At 46.4% G+C, this 22,660-nt stretch overlaps 2 protein-coding genes across 15 annotated transcripts in view; both read left to right on the plus strand.

Moving 5' to 3' along the window:
• Window positions 1-2,482, plus strand: part of tlcd5a (TLC domain containing 5a) — a 3,572-nt gene extending 1,090 nt beyond the window's left edge. For both annotated transcript variants that reach the window (XM_027013692.3, XM_027013693.3), the window contains exon 3: window positions 1,613-2,482. In XM_027013692.3, coding sequence (XP_026869493.1) covers window positions 1,613-2,133 — 521 coding nt within the window. In that variant the 3' untranslated portion in view covers window positions 2,134-2,482. The remainder of the gene's footprint in view (window positions 1-1,612) is intronic.
• A 569-nt stretch (window positions 2,483-3,051) lies between these two features.
• The window catches only part of arhgef12a (Rho guanine nucleotide exchange factor (GEF) 12a), a 33,407-nt gene continuing 13,798 nt past the window's right edge, over window positions 3,052-22,660 (plus strand). For 7 of the 13 annotated variants that reach the window (XR_014117837.1, XM_081699836.1, XM_081699837.1 and 4 more), the window contains exons 1-7: window positions 3,053-4,211; window positions 16,076-16,170; window positions 20,487-20,585; window positions 21,340-21,389; window positions 21,910-21,967; window positions 22,062-22,261; window positions 22,441-22,515. Coding sequence is in view for 12 of the 13 variants with exons in the window: in XM_081699836.1 (XP_081555962.1) it covers window positions 4,180-4,211; window positions 16,076-16,170; window positions 20,487-20,585; window positions 21,340-21,389; window positions 21,910-21,967; window positions 22,062-22,261; window positions 22,441-22,515 (609 nt within the window). In the remaining variant the exon portion in view is untranslated. Of the gene's footprint in view, window positions 4,212-12,200; window positions 12,493-16,075; window positions 16,171-20,486; window positions 20,586-21,339; window positions 21,390-21,909; window positions 21,968-22,061; window positions 22,262-22,440; window positions 22,516-22,660 lie in introns of all 13 variants that reach the window. The other 6 variants (XM_081699842.1, XM_081699839.1, XM_081699840.1 and 3 more) reach the window with 5 other exon arrangements.

The raw sequence follows: 22,660 nt of genomic DNA on the forward strand, positions 1-22,660 counted from the left end.
GTAAGGGCTCTCACAGACGTGGGCCATGTACTGTAGCCTGTGGTGACCTTTCCCTGCGCTGGCTGTGCTGTGTAGTTCTGCAGAAATGGGATCCAGCACTAAACATATGACGTCTGTGCTGCGTGGAGTTCTGTAGAGTTTAGATCCAGCACTAAACATATGACGTCTGTGCTGCGTAGTTCTGTAGTTTAGATCCAGCACTAAACATATGACGTCTGTGCTGCGTAGTTCTGTAGTTTAGATCCAGCACTAAACGTGACGTCTGTGCTGTGTAGTTTAGATCCAGCACTAAACATGACGTCTGTGCTGTGTAGAGTTTAGATCCAGCACTAAACATATGACGTCTGTGCTGTGTAGAGTTTAGATCCAGCACTAAACATGACGTCTGTGCTGCGTAGTTCTGTAGTTTAGATCCAGCACTAAACGTGACGTCTGTGCTGTGTAGTTTAGATCCAGCACTAAACGTGACGTCTGTGCTGTGTAGTTTAGATCCAGCACTAAACATGACGTCTGTGCTGTGTAGTTTAGATCCAGCACTAAACATATGACGTCTGTGCTGCGTAGTTCTGTAGTTTAGATCCAGCACTAAACGTGACGTCTGTGCTGTGTAGTTTAGATCCAGCACTAAACATATGACATCTGTGCTGTGTAGAGTTTAGATCCAGCACTAAACATATGACGTCTGTGCTGTGTAGAGTTTAGATCCAGCACTAAACATATGACGTCTGAGTAGGGCCTTCAGGAGCTCCTGGATATTAAATAGATTATAGGGAAGGTAAGACAGCATGAGAGAAAATAATTCTACTGGCTTTACAAAATGAATAGGGGAAATAATTAAAACCAATAAAACAAGGAAAACCCACCTAAAATATTAGGTGGAAAATAAAACTGTAAAAATCACTGAGTAATAAATGTCTCAAATAAAACATTTACACCCCCTAAGCACATGTTTGTAGAAGTGTTGTAGACTGTGTGGCATTACAAAACTGCTGGAGTATAATGATTTTTGACAAAAATAAGATGAATAAAGTGCTAATAAATTTGCTTATGCGGTCTGTTTTGTGGAAAATTGTCTGTTGAATTAATGTAGCAGAGGGAAGAAAGAAAGAAAAGAACCTATGCAGTCATCTTCCTGCAGCCGAAGATGTCCCACTGCCATAGGCATTTTACACTGATGAGTGCAAAGATGAAACCACTCGAAATGCACTAATACAAGTCATTAAGAAGAGAGTTCTGTACAGATTCCATCATGCTGAAGAGGATCAGTTATGAACGTGTAATCTAGTTTTTAATTCACTAGTCAAAGTTAAAACAGGTGCAAGACTGGATCCTTGCACACGTTCTCAAGTTGACAAAGGACTGATGAATAAAGACGTTACAAGTGGAAAGAACCTGGGAAGGGCTGGTAGGCTTAAACGATCCCAGAGCACAGGGCTGGAAGGTTTAAACGATCCCAGAGCACAAGGCTGGTAGGCTTAAACGATCCCAGATCACAGGGCTTCTAGGTGTGAACGTCTATCACCACTCATTTGTTTTGTTTTGTTTTTCTTCAAGAATGTCACAGCTGACTTTTTTGTTTGTTTCCTCTTATGTGTTTGGACCCCATTTTCAGGCACAAAGAACACTCCTCTTCAAATCTCAGCGATGGTGCTAAGTCTGGGTTACTTCCTCTTTGACATGGGCTGGTGTGTGTACTTCCAGACGGAAGGTTTGGTGATGCTGGCCCACCACACCATGAGCATTCTGGGAATCTTGCTCACGCTGTGGCTGGGCGAGTCGGGCATCGAGTCCTGCGCCGTCATCTTCGGAAGCGAGATCACCAACCCCCTGCTCCAGGCCCGGTGGTTCCTGAAGCACTCGGGCCACTACGACACTTTCCTGGGCGACCTAGTCGATGTCCTCTTCGTGCTGCTGTTCGTCTTCATGCGTGTGTTCGTGGGCGGCGCCATGCTGTACTGCGAGCTCGTCTCGCCCCGCCCCAAGCTCGTCATCAAGTGCGGGGGCGTGGCCATGTACGTCCTGTCGTGGGTGTTCGTGGCCGACATCGCCCGCTTCGCGGGCCGGAAAGGCAGCGTCCGGTACCGCTACTGGAGGCGCCGGGCCTTGCAGACTCAGGATAACAAGGCCGAGTGAGGCAGCGCTCACTAAACTGCTGTCATCTCTCCTTACGAACTGCACGTCACTTCTATCGGTGCACACAGCTGTTGGGTGTTTTCCTGTTATCAGATGTGATTTTGTCTAATTTGATTAATAAGGGTTTTTTTTTATTTTTTTTTTATGAGTGTGTACATACAGTAATACATCTATGCCACAGACTTTGGCTTTTAGTTGTGGTACACTTGAAGTAGTTGTTATATTGCTTGTTATTAAATCACACTGAAATGTTTGACACTTTTTTATTTGTGCAATGTTTGTAATTAATCACAAGTTGTAAAGTGTTTTACATTTTTTAAAATCAATCTAATTAAAATGAATTTATGCCAATAAATGCGAAAATGTAGTGATTATCTATTGCTAAGGTTTATGCACACATATATATATATATATATATATATATATATATATATATATATATATACACTTACTTTCTGATAAAAAACGAAGTTAAAAACCTTTATATATTATATTAATATATATATATTAAACTTTTTTTTTATCAGAAAGTAAGTTTAATAGCGTCCCAGGTAAGCGGGCTAATAAGAGCGTGAAGGTCTGTGGTGCTGTGTTTGGGGTGTCCGTGAGAGGGCATCCGACCACAAATGTTCTTCACTGCACATCCAGGCACCAGGAATCGCTTCATTTGGACGCAGTTTCAGACAATACCATGCAAATGTACGAATTTGCACAGAGAAATAGTCAAATCATATTTTAGGTGGATTCATTTTATCATTTAACTACCATGTTTCGTTCACGTACGTATCTAGTGTTATGGAGAGTATTTTTGCTCTGCACTGCCCAAGCTGTAATTTAGTTTGGATTTCTCACAGGCTGTTATTAAGTTCTTACAGACTAAGGCAGCACTAACCAATTAGTCCATGAAGACGAGTGTCTGGTCTTCTCCCAGTCCACCCAGTCCCTCAGGAAACACGACCACCCAAACTCAGGGCTCGGATCTTATGGACCGAGCCAGAATTCACAACTGGACAGCACAATATTGTTTGCGAAGTAACTTGCCACGTACAAATTTCACGAATATCAGTGTTGAATTTTTTTTTTTTATTTTTTTTTTTCGTGTGGCTTTTCCCAGCGGTTTTCCCAAAGCCAACACTGGTGAGGGAAGTCGGACGGAGAACTGCAGTCTCTGTTAACTGGTCCGTCAGACTGGTACTTTTGAACCCTTGATCCGCGGACTGGTGTGTAATGGTTCGTTAGGCCTCGCAGTGGGCGAATTTACATCGAAAATCAGCACTTACAGCAGCAGGGAGGGATTTCTGAACCGGGTTTTAAGATTACGAGATCGGAACCGTCTGCGTTTTATGTTCGTTAAAACTCGCGTCGGGGCTCCTGCGAGTTGCTGGCTAACTAACATGAGGACAGTAGCTGGTCACCGCGATGTGAAAACGGCCGAATAGTCGACTACTGTGGACCCAATTAACCCTAATCGTCAGCCTGCTGACCCCAGCTGGGGCTTTTCGAGTCGACTAACTTTCAGAGATTTTTTTTTCTCCACACCAGCAGAGAGCAAAGTTTCTCAAGAGTACCATGTTAGCTAACGCCAGCTAGCCACATCTCCAGCTCCAGGTTTATACGTTATTAGTTAGTTATTAATTAGCCTTTAGTTATTCGTTATTCGTATATAATTTATTGTTTGTTCTGCGGTTTTCTCTCTCGGGTCCAGTCAAAGGTAGTAACACACCGTGCGGTACCTTTGGCGACACCGGTTAGTGTTTGCTGGATTTGACTTTGACGGTTATTACCTCGGTAGGTTAGGTTGGCGAGCTACAGTTTTCAGACGCGATTTTATCTGTGTTGTATGTGCGTTTGTCATTCCTGGTTACGACCCTGGCCGCTATACGACGAATAAGAAGGTTTAGAGGCGTTGTGGCTTAAACCTCCGCCTTCTCCGACCTGGTAAACACGGCGCGGGGGGCTTGCGACTGTGAAGGCTGCCGGACCCCCTGCGCTCTTTAACATGCCATTTGGATGTAAATCGTTCACAGAGCTAGAAACGGAAGCCCAATGAGCGACACACAGACCCCAGTCAGTGACAGGTAGGTGGCCTTCTCCATTCTGCACCTCGCCAAAGACATTTGAGTGCTCCAAACGTGTCCATGCTTTAGTTTGGCGGCTTTAATTGCTCGTAAAGCAACACTGGGGTTAGTTAAGGTATATTGCAGCTGTCCATGTATGTGTGCATGAGTGTGTATAGTGTGTATTTTGCATGCAGCCGGTACCCTCTGCAGCAGGGGGACTGTGTAGCTTTTTACCAGCTCACACTGATGTATAGGCACTCGGTCAGTTCTTCACTTTGGTGCATAGCAGATCCAAACTGTACACTCAGGGTTCTGTTTCAAGTTTAACCTCGAAACCCGCTATTCTCATGAACTGTATCGCGTTAATGTTCAGAATGCCATAGGGTTTCTCCCGAGAAAACGGTGCAAAAAACTCAGACAACTGCTGTGCAGTAAATGAGTCCACTGGGTGGTTTGCCTGTTGTGTTTTTTATGACCGTTTATTTGCTGACCGATATCTAGAATAAGAGTAGTCCTCCAGAGCATACCTGTTGTTTTTTTTGTTTTTGTTTTTTTTAATGTTCTTTTATGTTCTGCGTTAGGCCTGTCAGGAAAACATAGACTAGTGTCTGAAAGTGCAGAAGACTCAACTGAGTCAGTCAGAGGATTCTCCACAAGGCCTTGATTGCTAATGCTGGATTATTCTGGATTCTAGATTGTTATCCAGACTGGGCAGTGCTAGAGTGCCATGTCTGAGTTTCAAAGTGAAGAAACCTTATATTGTCTTATATTCGATTCAGTTAAATATGATCCATTTCGGTGCAATGTGATGCTTATAAATTTGATCAATGTGTTATTTGCTATGTTTTGTGCTGAATTAAGTTGAAAACGCACATGCCGTAAGGTCAAGTTGAGTTTTTATGAGCTCTGGAGTGTAGCTCAGAAGTCTGTTGTTGGCAGCAGACGTTGTCCGCTTAGTCGTAATTAGGTGTGATATATTAAAAATATCCTCTGCTAAAAATTGCTTGAACAAGTGCGAGCTGATTTTGATGTAGGTCTGAGGTTCTTGGAATGAGTCATAATCACAACCCCCTGCTTAAGCTAATTAAAGGTTTAATCTCTAATGTCCAGCTACTCCAACACTAGAAATATTAGAAACAATAAAATATAAAACCTGTTAGACCGGATGTCACTTGGCAGGCAGTGACCATCAGACAAATTAAGCCCATTGCAGTATTTCACTGCTGGCTAATGGATCTGTGCTACACGAGGTCATTTAAAATTAGAAACAAAATGGGGAATCCTTTTGTGATTGTTGTAACTTGTTTTTTCCCACATACCACGTGGCAGAGCGCTGGTAGTAGGTGCTCCATCATGAATTTACATTCAGGTGCTTTGTCAATTCAGGTGCCAGTTTTTCAAAACTTTGGATCCAAAATTTGTTTGGATAATCAAATCCCCTTCTACATAACTACAATTAAACCTGATCCAGAAATCTTCCCATTTGGTATTTGGAAATCTGTGTATTAAAAGCCAACTGCCACCTGCTGTACAGATATTAGTTTCTTTTGAATGAAAGAAATCTACAACGAATCGCTTCAAAAGAAATGTTTCCATCCCTATGATCTCCTGATGAGCCTTTGCAGGGTTTTTCTCTGGATCCACAGTCGTCCTCACAAACCTTCTGCTTTTGAACCTGCTCCCTGGTCCTCAACTGGCCTGCACCAGTGGAATTAACGTGATCACCGACTGAAGTCCAAACATCCCATTTCATTTTTGAAATAACTGCATTCTTCTCACCCGGGGTAGTAGATGCAGCCATTAATGTGGAGTAATGACAGCGTACACTGACTGGTAAACTGTTGTTGACTTCTCAACAGTATACACAAGGTTTTACAGTGCCCAAATCCACCTTCCTATGTAGTGAAAACATCATTCTCTTTTGGTGTTAAGTTGATCTAAATATTAGCTCCGGATTTTGAAAAACCCAAACGTAGCATTTTAATCTTGATTCAAAGTTAGACTGGGTTGCAAAGTACAAGTCCAAATAATCAGGATCAGAAATGTTGAGATCTGTTTTGAAATACTAGAAGTTCTGATTTGATCTGATTACTTGCTGAATTTAATTTTATTTTTTGAAAAACTGGCCTCAGGAGTTGTTTGGTCCCTTCTTTGTAGCATATCTGTATGGCATTACTAGGCTGAAGTAATAAGCGTTTAAGAAAAGAGAAGTTAGCACAAGTAGCCAGGGTTGAATTCAGTGATTTTAATGTAGGCCTGTTTAGTAGGGGTGGGTGATCTGATCATTTTATATCATGATCGATTTTGAAGATGTGCACTACTTTTGTAGTGAATCAGAGGGTTTGACTCTTTTGGTCCTACTAATGTATCCAAACTTCACATAAAATGTCTACGGCCACTGGTCACATGGCTATGTGGTTATGCGTTACATTTCCAAGCCAGCAGAGTGACTGCCTACCGAACGGCTGTGCTGACTGGCAAATTATGTCACGTGTCTCTATCATAAGGCCTCTTTCATGGGTCTCATGATGTAGTTGAAAAACAGTTCACTGTGAGCTAGCACCATGGCAGATGATGACTGTCGTAAAAGGATTCAGGAGTGTCAGGAGTGTGGCTGTGGTTTGGCTAAGCACGCTCAGATATTCCTCAAATCAAAGTAATCTGCCATGTTTTCGCCTCTAGAGGTGATGACAAATCTGTCCAGCCCCTTTAGAAGGGAGCGACTCAGGAAGCACGTGAGGGAGTTTCACTCGTCAGTACAATCTCACTCCTCTGTATCTCATGAAGTCACAAAACAGTTTTCACTGACCAACGCATTAGAGCAGTTGGAAAAATACGATAAAAGTAACAAGTGATGGGGAGAGGTGAGTGAGGAGGTCCCGTTCTGTCTGGCTAATGATACCCTGCCGCTCAAAGCTGCAGACAGTGTGGGATTTAGGACCTGATGCAGGCTTTAATTTCATGGTGCCATTTGTCATATTGCAAATATTTTGAATGATGAGGATTGCTGCACATGGTGAATTTTGTGCCGTTTTATATTTTATGCCTTTTTTTAGTTAACATTTTGTTACTACAATTTTTTTAACTTGACTTTTGAGTACTTGAAAGTAGTATTTGTGCTATGTAATTGTTATTTACTGATTGCTGATTACAGCTTTGTTTAACATTTAACATACAGTTTAACTGGTTATAAGTACCATTTTGAAAAGTGTCTTTGATGCAATATTGTGCTTTAAATGGTGCAATTAGAGAAGCCTATAAAATCTGGATATTCTCAACAGTACATTTCAAAATTTGGAAGAAAGATTGCAATTCAGATTGTGACTGCATTCAAAATTTTGTCAGAAGACATTTGGGAATACTGCCTACCCCTAGGACTATGTTGACAATAGCAATGGACCAGGAACTAATCCCTGAGGAACTCTGCTCTGGGTCTCTTCCAGGAATGAACGTCTCTGGGTGGTTTGAACCGTCACTTTAGATATGATGTGAACCAAGAACAGAATTCCTGATGCCTCGGTCACACGGTTAAGGGCAGAGGTCAAGGTGTAAAGGGCTTCAGAAATGGCCATGAGCTCGGTCGCTGAAAAGTGCCTCGTTTTTTTCCCAGATGCAGAGTCTGGACATTTTTATTCTGTTACAGATGTGCTGATAGCTGTTCAGAGACTGCCTGCTTTGTTTTTTTGCGGCTTTCTTTCAGAATGGGAGGAGTCAGTCAGGTCTGGAATATTTGGCCAAAAAAATGAGAGAGTGGGCTTCTCAGTTAGATTGCTGATGCCTGTTTAAAGTAGAACTTGGCTTGTTATTGACGGTCAGAAACGACCTGCGAAGACACTCATTTCCTAAAAATGGCTAAAGGGTTTGGTGTGTGTGGCTACAATGAACTTCCTGTTGCAGAGCAGAAAGGCAAGTCGTGATTGGCTGTCTTTACACCTTACATTAGCAGTGAACAGATCATCTGGCCCACACTCAGAGGTGGTGAGCAATGGACTATAACTGCATTCAACACAAGTGTATATAAATGCATTTTCCTCTATGAAGTTGAAGTATGTGCCAGCAGAGGTATTGACCACAGCAGAAATCGCAGCACGATACACGGGGCTTCTTCTCCGTCCCTGTTGTTGAAGGCTCAACAGCTGTCCAAAACCTTTCTGTACAATATTTGACAGCATAGAACCCACTACTAGTAATAAGTGGAAAATCTTTACACTACCCAGAATGCAAATGTAAGCAACATTATAGCATTACGTGTGTCAACATGGGAAAGTGAAGTCGGACCTCTCACAGGTGATTGGGCAGAAGCTGTTTCATAAAACGTGTAAGCCTAGTTATGGCTAAGGGAGTATATTAGTAGCTAGCCAGATATCGGAGTCGTGTTTTACCCTTTTATCTCGATTTACAAACGGTGTTGATTTTAGAAACCCCAGACAACCAGGAACTGCTAGCTGATTCTCCAGCATGCTCAGAGGAGGAGGAGGGCGGGGAGCACCAGGAATAGAACGCTTTTTACGAAGCTATATGCTGTTCCCTGGAGCCTTTCGGTATCTACTATGGCAGAGGAAAACGCAGTACCATTAACTTACTCCGTTTCTGCAAAATAACCATTATATTATAGATCAACACTGAGGCTCTTTGGCATGTTTATTGTCCGTAGCCATTTCAGGGCACTCGAGCGTAATTGCCTGTGGAAAACAGTTGCTGATGGAGCTTCTGAGCTTGCCAGGATAGACCTGAAATCTAGGCAAACAAAGTTCTGAAAGGGTGAAAGTGGACATTGTTGTAGAGAGCAGAGGGCAGACACAGGGAGTGTCTTCAGGTTTCTTCCCAGAAGTGTCGAAGCAGGGCATGAGGCACTAGTGCTCAGTCTGGGTACAAAGAGCTGGGTGAGAGGGGGAAGAGTATCTGGTCCCTTCTGTCACATCAGAGCCCTGGAAAGATCAAGTGTGCTCCAGGTTTGGGGAAAGTACTGTGGTGACTAGCCATATGTGTCTGATACGTGAGAACACTCGGAAACTCGGAAATAGCCTCCACTGAGAGGGATATACTGTCTTCTGGAAAATGTGACTGTTTATTTTAAGAAATTTTTTAAGCCCTTGATGGCCTTATCCCTGTAGCTAAAACACGCACACATGAAATGATCTCTTGACATCAGTTTGCTCCGATGTGATGTGTGTTGCAGCGGTACTTCCATTAGCCTCCGGTTCTGTCCTGCTCTGGCTGTCAGCTGTAGGGAGAGCCACACCTATGTAGTCTGGGTGGAAAATGGGCCCCTGAAAGGTTCTCCACACACTTAGTAACCAGAAGCTGACCGAGGTAAATATGAGCGTGTAGGTGTGGGAGCAGGTGACTCACACATCTTGTCAAAGTGCTTTTTGTGATGGTGGGCGTTGCTGTAGCCTGCTGAGCAGCGTACAGAGACTGTAGAGTTCCTTCTGCCTGGCCTGGCCTGAGCAAAACGGCCAGCGTGGAACTACGTGTTTTTCAGTGTGGGGTGAAAGGCCTTTAAGTATAAGGCAAATGACCGGTTTACTGATCTGAGGTCAGCCTCACTGTGATAATTGTTTATTGGTTTATTGAGTCATAGTTTGAAATGATGCCAATATTCGTGTTCCACAGTATTGATCCTATCTATATCAATTTCCTGCTTGCCCTCTTGATGGAGAATTGACACACACACACGCGCGCGCACACACACACACACACACACACACACACGCTACAAACAAGGAGTAGCAGAAATTTCTCCTGTGCTCTTGAAAGTAGAAAGAAATGTCAGAACTTTTCAAAGTACAGTATCGAAGTTGAAAATCTTGTTATAGTGACTATTCCAGAATTAGTCATTCTAATTAGTTTTCTTATGTCCCACAGAGGATTAGGTCCCCTGTTGCCCCTCTCAGTTGGGAGTAAATAATTACACTAAGATATTCACTGTCTGATAATCAAATCTGGTTAAAACATTTTCAGTCTGTCTGTCTTACAATTGGAACAATAATGATCCAGATATATAGTCACCGTGACAATTACCATGACAACTGCTGCTAAGATTGCTGGGTCTTTTTGTCCTGTTAATTAAACAAAATATATTGAACTAATCAAAATAAACAGAGAATTTCTAATTGAGTAAATGGATGGTGTATGAAGTATGAAGATAGAAATGAATGCAAAGCCCTTACTGCAGTTGGGGCTGATTTAGGGTTGGGGTTAGTTATAGGTGTTATAGCTGATAGGATGAGCTGCTTTTTGGCAATCCTGTAGCTTTAGTTAGTTTAGGAGGGGGGTTTGTTTGTTTTGTTTAGTTTCTTTTACCCACACGGATGTAAAACATAGTATGACATCTTTACACGGTGAAGGCAATAACACTACAATGAGAGAGAAAAGTGGGTGTGTTCACCAATCAGGAACCTTCCCCACAGCGATGGTCCTCCCTGGGGCTCGTGCTGTACAGGCTAGGGGTCAAGTGGGTGTTTGAGGAAGGCAGAGCTGGGGTCGCAGGGAGGGGTCGCACTCCATTTATGGCCGAGGCTGGTGAAAGTTAACGGGAGCAGAGAAACCAGTCACACCAGCTTTGATCTTTTTGCTGTCGTCTTGATGTTTTCACACGAAGGAGATCTATTTATTTATTTACTTATTTATTTATGGTTGCGAAATGACAAGAGCATTCAGGATTATTACATTCTTAGTCGCATTCTTAGTCACTACGTGCAGTCGAACACAAAGCAGCCAATTCAGTTGTCTGCAGTTCAGTTTGTCTCAGCTGTCTGAGGCATGTGTACACTGACCACTACATCAGCGCACAGATGGTTTGCTGCTGTGGAGGCTATTTTGTCTAAAGCAGTTAATAAATCTTTTTTAACCGACATAAATCTACAAACGTAGCTAATGTTGCTTTGCTCCCAGATTAATAATGCCTCTGTAATTTAATTTGAGAGGTTTAATGAATGTAACATTTAAACCATAAGGAAACCGTATGTTTCATTTGAAGCCTGTTTCTTTAACGGGTGCTTGCGTGATGTGGTTGTCGCCGATTCATGTAGTCTTTCCATTTTTGGTATTAAGCATCAGAAATGTGAGTTTCTTACCAGGAAGGTCAGTCTTCAGTGTCATGCTATATCCGCCGGTGTCCACCAATCGTAGGTCACAGGTTAGGCCTTAGGTAGCTGGATAAGCCTTAGAAAATCCAAATTTTATGGCTGAAGTATTGGTTTGGTTGGGTGGTTTAAATGCTTAATTAAACATGGCTCCTCATCTCTTGTGTGGTTTACATGTTAGGTGAATCAGGAATAACTTATGTAGGCTACTTTACACACAACGTAGGCTGTTCCAGGTTTGGTCTTGGGTTCAATTTAGCAGGGTCTGTTCTTCAGTTTGGCCCTTGGTAAATGGTGTTAAACTATAGCCCCTATGGCACTTCCACACTTGGTGGAATGTAACCAACACCCTAAAACCTTTACTGAAGGAAAGCATTAATGCCTAGGCCTAAATATGATATGTTTTCCTCATGTTCCAGGAGGCCTAGGCTACTTGATGAACCCAAGACAGGTGGTTGTAGACCCCCAGAACATCTGAAGGCATTGGGCAATAATGAACGTATTTAATAATCCATTTCATGTTGTTTTATAAAGTTGCCATAATACAATACAGACTTTTAAAGATGGCATAGGCTCGGCTGAGTTCTAACCAGTTTAGACTGGATTTTCCTGCCACTGTATGGAGTCTTCAGAGTCTTCTCCACCTCCTCCTGCTGCACCTCCCCCCAGCCTGCGCTGCTGGGTTCACTCTGCTTTCTTTGTGACACAGCCTCACCTGACGTGTGCTCCTCCGCCATCCTTTTCTCTCTGCCTCCCTCTCTTTGACTCTCTTCCTCTCCGTCACCGGCCGTGCAAATGCTCACGCCATGACTTGCTAATCCCCAGTCTCCCCCCCCCCCCCAGTCTCACGCACACACTTACGCTGCTCTTGCTGGCTGATGCCATTACTCAGTCACCACGGTTTAATGTGTTTTCACAGCTGATGCTGGGAGCAAATGCTCTGGGCTCGCCGTGGTGCCAGCTGGTGTTTTCCAGGGCCGTAAACGTTATTCACAGCTCTTCTTGCTGCTCTTGACCCACCACGGTCGCTCGTGGCCGCCAGCCGGGCGAAGCCCCGAGCCGTTGTCGTTACGCCCTGGCCACGGCTCGTCTCCTGCATCAGCACCCAAGAGCCAGCAGCGGCAGAACCACAGAGGACCGATGGCCGGACGGCCTTGACAGTGTAGATCGCCAGACCCGTCCGTCTCAAATATGAAAAGATTACAGAGGAGGTAGGACACATCGATGGCGCACCACGGCCCACAGCGAACTCAATATTGCATAGAGTGTGCTTTCTGAGGAAGCCACTCGAGGACGGTAAAAGAACGCTTCAGAAAGGTGCCGGCTAGGTATTTCCAGTCATGTGTGTCCTGGTTTTGACGTACATCTTTTTTACCGCCAAGTGTTCTTGTAATAAGGGCCGTAATTTCCGGGCTGCGGTGATGTATACCAAAAACAGGCAGTCTTCTGGAGAGCACCACCTCCATGGCATTAGAGAATTTGTATCCAAATTGAGCTTTGCGATAATCCGGTCACACCCAAATAATCTTGCACCTACTACCCCACCTACTGCCAGACAGATGGAGATCATTTCATTAATAAACCAAGAATAATTAAACTTCCCTTGTAAAGGCCTTATGTAAGTATGTCTGCAAAAACATTAGGTTGACTAGAGTCACTGCAGACTGTTGAGCTATGCATGCGAAAACTGGTTAACACAGAACAGAAACGTGTGCGCAGTTGTCTTTATGCTGGGGTACTTGGGCAGCACACAGCATGTCAGATGAGCTACAGAAGCAGCCTGGTAGCCTAGCAGGACTCCTGTCCGTCTCAGTGGGCCGAGTGATGATAACAGAGTAGCTAATCTGGCCAGCTGTAAGACACAATCATCTGCCACGTCTCTGGAAACACCCCGTCCGTCCGGCAGGCAACCTTGGCCCGTCTGTTGCCGTGCACGGTTCGTGCCTTCCGCCTGCCTTTCCTAAGTGCCGAAGTGTGCCGGACAGTCGAAGGATTACAGGCTGTACTTTAATAGATGGGCCTGTTAACGTGGCCAGTGCACATGGGACCAGTGGTGTGGTGTTTCAGTTGATTGGCAGCTGTCTGTTTAAAGTATTGATTTTGTGTTTTCTGCAGCGTACTCTCATTATGGAGAGCGGCAGGTAAGGTGGGGGCATTGGCACAGCGCGCGCGCTCTGATCTGCAGACCCAGAGACGGCGCTGGCGTGGCAGTTGTCTCATAAGCGTAGGATGTGGACCCTGTCCTGGTGAAATTTAAACTTCATGCATTTACACTTGGTAGTGAAAGGCACATCTGCGACTCAGCTCATATACAACCAACCGCTTGCGTTTTTCCTCTTTTCTGCCTGCTGCTGCCGCAAAACCCCAACGTTTCCATGGCGTCATGTGTTTGTTTGCATTTACGGCACCACCTCCAACGGTCGATGTGGATGAGAAAAGGACTTGTTTTGCTAAACAATAAAGTAGGAAGCCTGCTTGCATCTATAGCAAATGCCGCATTACTCCACAGATCAGCTGAGGTGCGAGAACGGCTGAGCCGTTTGGTCCGGAGACCCGCCATGTGCATTGTGAAGTGCTGTATCAGGGATGCCTAAGACTTGGGCTGTTGAATGTGGCGAAGAAAGGTGGATGCATTTACACAACCATAACATCTGGCTAAAATGCATCTCAGATCCCCTGAAGTGCGGATTTAGCAGACGCTTTTCTCCAAAGCAACTTATTATAGTGAGAGTACAGTTTGAGCAACTGAGGGTTAAGGGCCTCTCACTCAGGGGCCCAACAGGAGCCGTGAGCGCACATACTGTCAAAAATACGTGAACGATTATCAGAGCTTCTGCCAAACGCCATAAAAGTTAACGGTAGGTGGCGGACCACTAGGTGTCGTGTAATGGCTGTATCGTAATGCGACAAAAAAATAGAGAAAAATTACTTATTGCCCCTTTAAGATGGACACATGCCATTTTCTCCTCACTGCAGCTGCAGACATGAGTCAGAGCCCTACTGCACTCTCGCTCATGCGCGCGCTCTCCTGAGCATAGCGCCCTAGTCTGTTGTACAGTGGTACTGTCACTGCTGTGTGGCGGCTAAGGAAAGCCCTCCAGAGCTGGATATAATGAAAGCCTGGCGTTGCTTTGGTCTATGAATAAGAGGAAGACAATTTTCTCATTACAGTGATGCATTTGTGTGCATGGTAAGCTTAGAAACTAGAAACATAACATCTCTGCATGGACTACTCTGTGAACCAAAACTGTCCCCATCTCTATATCTCCAAAGCGGCTGTTGGACTCTCCTCCCCCACTGGTCGTTTCCGCAGTGGAGGAATATATTGTATAGGCGCCTCTCTCTCTCTGTGTAGACCACAGCTGAGTGGTGTAGCTGCCCCTTACAGGGTGCTCCCTCTGTGGAAACAAACGGCCCAATCAGCTGCACGCGCGTTTCTCGGCCCCCGGAGCGAAGCTGCGTGCGCGCGTGACCCCGTCACCCATGTCTGATTGATTTACAGGGGAGGCACCGGTGCACGTGAAAGGTGTGATTATGGTCCGCGTGCCTCGTGCATGCGTTTCCATTTCGGCTCTATAGCTGCAGGCTTTGGTGGGGGGAGGGTCGTGGGGCGTGCACCATGGAACCTGACGCGAGGCTTATAAATGGGCCGTTCAGGGCCTTCCTTGCTCTGAAAGGGGTCCTGTGTCACCAGTGGGGCCTCTGATGTTCGTGACGGGCTCTCGCTAGCTCACGAGGCCAAACGGGACAGGATCTTGCTTCTCCTTTATGTCTGTGTCCACACTGCAGCTGTGTGGTGGTTGAGGTTTTTTGTTTTTTTTTTAATAAATGAATTTTTGAGAAGTGACGGTATTGTGCCTGTGCTTAGCACTGTTTGAGTGGTGGTGTTGAAAAGTGGTGTGTTCCTCACTTCAGGAAGTGCGGGCTCAGGTCGTTGTGAGCTAGGGCACCTCTGAGGGCGGAAGAGATCCGCCCGTTGGATCCACTCAATAATGGATGAGCGCCCAGTTCAGTCGTTTAGGAGGCATTAGCTCTCGGTTTTGTTTTTCCAATATTTTCATTGCTGCTTAATATTTTATGGTGACAGACTGTGATATTTGGTGACTGTCAGCTGCTGGAATGTCTGGACCCTGTAAAATTGCTATTCTGGGTCTGTATCTGCCTCAGGCTTACGGAGCTTCATGTGAACAGCACAGCCGTGCCTCCATTCTAAAGAACTGGGGTGGCACTTACTATGGAGTAGGCTTGGATATATGGCAGATTAATCCCGAAGCCGGTGTTTAGAATGCCGAATGAGAGACATCTGCCCCCCTGTAGTGTGTGTGTGTGTGTGTGTGTGTGTCTGTGTTCAGAGGTTCCTTGGTTCCTACACCCTCTGCAGAGACACGGCACCCCTGAAGAAGAAGAAGCCCATGGGGGAGTGGAGGCCGTCGGCCAGGGTGTGACGGGAGCTCTGAGTCAAACGCACTCAGCCTGGCCCACAACGGGCTTCTTTTGCACTGCGGTCTGTTTCTGGCCAGCCCCGGAGAACAGAGCGCTCTCACACAGGCCCCGCTGAACTGGGAGGGGCATGGGGCAGGGCTTAGGAGGCAGGGGCAGGGCTTAGCTTGCCGGTATATGGAAGCCCAGGCTGTGTTTAGGGTTTCAGAGGCGGAGCAGGCTGAGAGGGTGCGGTCCGTTCGCCTTTGGCCGAGGTGCTGTTGGCTGTGTGCTTGCTTTGTTTTATGGTTTGCTGCATGAATGAAGGCACACAAGCTGACCTCTGACCTCTCTGCTCCTCGTTTCTGTCTGCAGAACCAATAGCATTCTCAGCAGAGACCATCCAGCTGACAAGAGGCACAAAAGTGACACGCCCACCGTTCTCCCTGCACACGAGTTTGACTCCACAGGTAACAGGGCTACACCCCCCCTCCACACTAGCGCCCTCTCCCTCTCTCTCTCTCTCCCTCTTTGTCTCTCTCTCTCTCTCTCTCTCTCTCTCTCTCTCTCTCTCTCTCTCCCTCTTCTCTCTCTCTCTCTCTCTCTCTGCAGAGACCCATTTCGTGCAGGGAGTGCACGTGCTGTGGGTCTCTGGCCTTAACGCTGAGCACTTGTAATGGCAGTGCGTTTCCTCTGTGTGAGGGCCTGACGTGAGCCTGCGCTGATGTTGCCACGTCTGGGTGCGGCTGGCGAGCACGGTGCCGTGATTCAGCCTCACTGACCATAAACTATGCACATGTTGCTGCCTCTCGTCTTTGGCACTGAAAAGATGTCACAGATGGGAAACTCCTGCCTTCTCTCTGTCCGTCAGCTACTGGGAAGGAGAGAAGTCATCCATGCAGAGTTTATGCAACAGAAAGAGTCTGCCTAATATCCAAAAAATATTACATTGAAACTGTTTGGGGATGCATGATGGAAAAAGTGTTTCCATGTAGAAATCTTAGACACGGCCAGTTAGTCTCGTTTGTGCGGTGAGTATGTGGTGAAGAAGTCCAGCTCTTTTCAGAAGGCTGTGATTCTGAAAACGTCACTGTTTACTGAAGCTGTTTCCATGGTTGCTTTCTTCATGCTGTTCCCTTTGCTTTAAAGGTACAACAGTTATTCTTGTAAACATCTTTTTTTTTTTAGTTGCAGTTTAAATTGAAGTCACTAAAGGTTCCTCACTGAGACTGGAAACAGAAGGGACGGGTGAGGCCTCCAAACTCTCTGCTACAGGGATCGTCTGAACAGCGTCTCTCGTGTTCTTAAAGGTGTCACTGAGACATGCGCCGTGTCTGCTGCTTCGGGAGGTTTTCACGAGCGTGGCCGTGGCCGGCGCGTGTTTGAGCGGAACTGCAGCTCGTGTGTGTGAAGTGTTATGTAAGTGTTGATCGTGCTTCGGACGGTAAGCCTTCAACCTTGGGCTGTGTAGTGTCTTCAGGCCTTTGCACCGGTCCTGCATGGCTCATAACCGCGTGTTTAGAGCTGAGGCAGGACGATCATTGGGGCTTGCGGGCGCGCGTCCGCAGGCCCTGGATTGAAGAGCCGTGCTGTAAAGCCTCGTGCAGGCCTCCACCGCTGAGTTCGCAGTGGGGACATGTCTCCTGTCTCAAACGGCAGAAATCAGCCCTGCGTGTGCTTCCGCACTCTTTGTTTGTCATGGACGTTGCTGAGCCCACGAACTAATAAGGCCCCTTCGATCGTGAGTATGGCCACGTTTTTGTTGGTAAAACAGTGTTTGGGAGTCAGGTGTATTGATGGGCAGCAGTGGCTGCATGCGGGCCAATGGCTCCTCCTACTCCCAATGGCCTGCTTCTGCTCGGTCTTGGGTTTCTTCTGCGTCAGCCGCGCCTGCCGAACAGGCTCCGACAGGCCATCCCTGCGCATGACCTGTGTGCCGAATACACACAATCCTCTGCCTCATGCAGGCTGGCATCCTTCCCCATGCTAGCCAGTTGCCCCCCACCTTAATGACAGAAATGGAATGAAAGGGTTTGGTTTCCTCCTGGACACAAAGATGAAATGACAAACGCTGTCTTGTCCTGTTGCTCTCAGCTGCTACAGAGACACTGGCGTGGCTATCTGGGCTCTCAGAGCTGACCCACCCTGGGACATTGGCTGGGACACTGGGAAGCATTAAGCTCTTTTCCACTGGCCCGGTGCCAGTGTTGGGCCCAAAATCTTGGAACGGTTTCTCCACTTTTCCAATGGAAAAAAAAAAATGTTCTTGGTAAGAAAAGTTGGTGACACTCTGGCCCCGTAATGTTGTGAGTCTGGAACTAGCAAACCTGTGACTCAGACGACGGATTGGGGTGCTGGGGTACTGCATTCACCATGTCGAGCTGTTCCGCTTTTCTGCCATTTACAACTAAATGCATGAGATCCAGAGCAAAACGGCAGCAGTGAGTCAACAGTGGTCCAGAAACAGCTGAAGACACTGATCCTGGACAGATGTGTGGCCTCACACACAGCACGGTTTGCAGTAGAGTGTGTTCCACCATGTGGTTTGGATGATTTCTTCCCACTTCTGTTTCCAGATCAGGGGACAGCTACTTCCAGATATGATACCACTGGTCTCTCAAAACACTGGACAGGCAGTTCCTTTCTTAAAGGGTACTAGCACTTCGGTGATGACAAAGTGGCCCTTAGGACCCACCCTCAGACCCCGGGGGAAATCCACCCACCCAGGCTGCATGGCTCCCCACCTGTGTACTCATGTGTAGGAGGCAGTTCTCCTTCAGCGTGACAACCTGCCAAAGTGCTTGTTTCCCTTCTCTTTTTACTCTTCACCGCGTGACGTCCGAACACACACTGGTTACAGTAAGTCGGTACTTTTGCGAAGCTTCAGTTTCCCAAGCAAGTCTACAGCTCTAGAGTCACTCCGAGGGGCAGTGTAATTATGCAGTTCGGCAGGGCTCAGCCTCGCACGCAGTTCTGTAAAGCTGCTCCTTATAATCAGACGTCTAAGAGGAGGCCTTCAGAAGAGCACTGAGAGCACTCTGTTTGCACTTTCGTGTTTTTGGTTTTTTTTATATCGCGCGCCCATAATTTGATGTGCGCCACGCGATCTAAAAATGCTTTTGTATCAGAAGGACGTCTTAGACGCAGTTTTCAGTCGCTCAGTTCCTGCACTTTGTAGCTGGATCGTGTCCTGACCACATGTATTCACACCAGATTGTCAAATCATTTTTGCTTAGCTGGGTTAAAATGCAATTAAAGGCTTCGGTTAGCAGCGTTAAAACGCAGTTAAAGTCTTGGGTTAGCCGGATTAAAATGCTGTTTAGTGTGACTAAGTGCAAATTTATTCTCGTCACTTGTCAGCTCACTTCCTGTGGTGCTTTGTCTTTTCTTGGCCAATTTGAAAATGGCAATTCTTTTTTAAAAGTTAAAGGGAAGCACCAGTTTTGGCATTTCCACTTTGCAACGGGTCTGTCATGTGATGAGGAGGAGTTTCGATTGTTAGAAGTGGTTTGGCGAGATGGATGAACTTCAGATGCATCCTGGCTGTGTTTACAGCTGCGTTTTAACGAGGAGAATTGGTGTCTTAGTCCAGGACTGTAGCATTCAGGTGCCTGAGTGTGCGTCCTGCTCTGTGTGTGTTGGTGGTCTCCCTATTACACCTCAGATCAGCAGGTTCACCAGGCATGTTACCTTAACTCAGAATGGGTGTCCGTTAGGGCTGGGTATCGCCAGTAATGCCACGATACGATATGTAACACAATACTGGCATCGTGACAAATTTTATTAAATGTTCATGTTAAAAATATTATTATTATTATTATTATTATTATTAATAATAATAATAATAATAATAATAATAATAATAATAATAATAAGAAGAAGAAGAAGAAGAAGAAGAAGAAGAAATATTAACAATACATTAGTAAATATTAACAAATAAACCAATATCAATAGAGGGGAAAAAAAAAACAACTAAATACAGCCAATAGCTTCTAACCTCCAACTAACAGGAAAGGATTTACCTCTGAATATTATTAGTACTCAGAAATATTGATATGTTTTGAAATAAATACTTAAATTAAAAATCTTTTCACCCACGTTCACGCCAGTGTTCATGGGCTCCACCCGCTGGACGTTTTAAATACTGCACCCAGTTTGAAACAACTCAAGAACATAAATGTTCATAAATATTGATACAGCTCTGAGTGCAGCCACTCGCATCCCGGTAAGAGAGCTCTCCTGATGTATTGTTGTATCGATGTTTTGTACGCAACTCTACAGGACAGATGTTTTTACAGCTGTACGTCAGGAGCAGTCCTGTGCTGTACCACTGTAAGTGTTACAGTTCCATTTAATGCATGTACAAGATGTTCCTATTTAAGAAATAATAATGTAGCCTAATAATAATTGATATGTATAGTAATGAAATGTATATGAATTCATGACCTCACGGTAGTTTAATCTCTGGATGTACACCCCTGCGACAGATGTGAGCCGGTTGGTGGGAGTTACTGTCACTGTAGGCATTTTTAGGTTGGGTTCGGCCCGCGTTGGGTCGAGCATGCAGTAAACCTTTGGGAATGTCGGTGCACCTCAGTGTCCCACTGTGGGATGTGATGAGGCCTAGACACGGAAACTCTCTGCTCTTTAATATTCCATTTCCTTTGTTATTGGCTGAGGCCAATGGGTGACCTACTCACTGCATCTTTAAATGAGCCCCCCTCTCTCTCTCTCTCTCTCTCTCTCTCTCGCTCTCGCTCTCTCGCTCTCGCTCTCTCGCTCTCAGGGCTGGTTCAGAGATGCATCATCATTCAGAGAGACGAGAACGGCTTCGGACTGACCGTGAGCGGAGACAACCCTGTGTTTGTGCAGCTTGTCAGAGAGGGTATGTGCGCACGCCCCATCCCCCCCCCCTCTACATCACAACTGTGATGTGCCACCCCCCTCTGGGCAGGGGAGCTGTGCCTGCATGGGGGGGTCTGGAGGTCAGGAGAGGATCTGATGACTCATGAGTGCTGCCCATTAGAGCCCGGGGGGTCTTATATGCAGTGGAAGTTCTTCAGTAATTGTCATCGACGTCGTGACACGCAGGGTTAACAAGCTGTTTCTAGCTCCATGCAATACATGGACATCCCCTTTTTGTAAGACGCACACGGAGCACGGCGGCGTATCGATCTCCGGCCCGGACGACGTGCCCGGACTGGCTTCCTTTCCCTTTTATGATGCAGGTGGTGTTCCGAAGGTATCAGTACCACCCGCTGTCCGACACACACGGCGTTCCTGACGCAGCTCATAGCTGTGTTGCCTGCTGTGCGGTGTGTGCGTGCGTGCGAGCGAGCGTGCGTGTGCACGTAATTGCACCAGCTTCACATGCATTAGAGTGTAACAGCACACTATAGTACATCTCCACGTGTTGGAGCTGCCCGCCTTATCCTGTATTAAGCGCCCTCTGCAGGGCGGAGCTCAGGACCCTGTCTGCTGTTGGTGTCCTGCAGGATCCAAGAGCCTGTGGCATGTTACCGCGTCATACACAGCGCAGTTTCGCCCTGACACACAACGTACAGGCAACGTTCCCACTGAAAAGGATGCAAAGACGTAAAATTATGAAACTCAACACACTGTACCCTTCTGTCCTCTAGATGGCGCTGCGATGCGTGCAGGTGTTCAGACTGGGGACAGGATCATTAAGGTGAGAGCCTGACATTCTGTGCGGATACAGTGGATGTTGCTATTGTCACTTTCTCTGCTTCCATCACGTCACTAAACGGTGCCTTTCGAATCTGCCACCTGCTGGCCATTAGAGTGCATAACGGCGCACTCGAAGCCTGTCGTGTTCTTAAAGGGGTGTGTGTGTGTGTTTGAAAGTGCTGCATGTGGTGTGAGAAGCAACTAAACATTTGCTTTAAGTGTCTGCTATAATTAGGGGGTGTGTGTGCACGCATTTGAAACCGTGAACAGAAACATCTGTGCAGTTTTGCCACATCTGAACCATTTGACACTGAGTATTGAGAGGGATGTCACGTTTGAGTATTTGAGTAAACCCTTTTGAAAGAGCCGCGGGGACCATAGTAACACAGTCACCTACGAAACAGTCTGTCAGCTTGCAGCCAGACTGGAGGTTATATTTGAATCACTTATGAAACATTTGGTGTATTTTTTTAAGTTGAGTATTTTTTTTTAAACCCTTTCTCTGTTTCTGCCCCTTTTAGGTTAATGGAACGCTAGTGACCCAGTCCAACCATGTTGAAGTTGTGAAGTTAATCAAATGTGAGTCTGAAGGGGTTTGTTTGTGAAGCTGGAGTCTCATCCAGTACAGCCCCAAAGTGCAGTCCTTTCTCATCATCTTCCTCGCTCGCTACAGCGGGCTCTTATGTGGCCCTCACAGTGCTGGGGCGACCCCCCGGGTCGCCCCACATTCCTCTTTCGGAGGTTAACATGAACCTGGGCTTGCGAGAGGGTCATGGTACGCCCTCGGCCACGTCGCCCCACGCCCCTTGGCCGAGAGTGGGCGACCGGGAGTACAAGCCTGCGAGGCGTGCCCCCTCCCCCGCCACAGCACGGGTAGGAACTGCACCCCTCCCCGTCCCCCACCCCGCTGCATCATGGGAACCATACTCCTCCCCCTTCCTTTTACCCAATTGCAGGCTTTTTTGTTTTCTTGTTTTTTGTTCTTCTCTTCCAACACTCACTCCTTCCTTTTACCTGGTCTCCCCCCCCCCCCCCCGGGCCGGGCTGTTTAGGAGAACGGGGTCGATCGCAGCCTAAAGCCGGATGCCTCGCAGACGACGCAGGCCCAGGAGCGACAGGACATGCAGGTCAGTTCCCTGTCCGGGTGAGGAGCCCCAAGGTTCCTGTGGGCTATCCTGCGGCCACCGTACAGGGCGCGCGTCTCGCTCAGCCAGCCTCGAGTGTGTTTCTGACCTTAATGAAGCTACGTGTTATCGACCTTTCCATGTCTGC

The sequence above is a fragment of the Electrophorus electricus genome, chromosome 17 (assembly GCF_041902795.1).
Source record: "Electrophorus electricus isolate QZ-2024a chromosome 17, ASM4190279v1, whole genome shotgun sequence".
In the NCBI taxonomy this organism is placed as follows: domain Eukaryota; kingdom Metazoa; phylum Chordata; class Actinopteri; order Gymnotiformes; family Gymnotidae; genus Electrophorus; species Electrophorus electricus.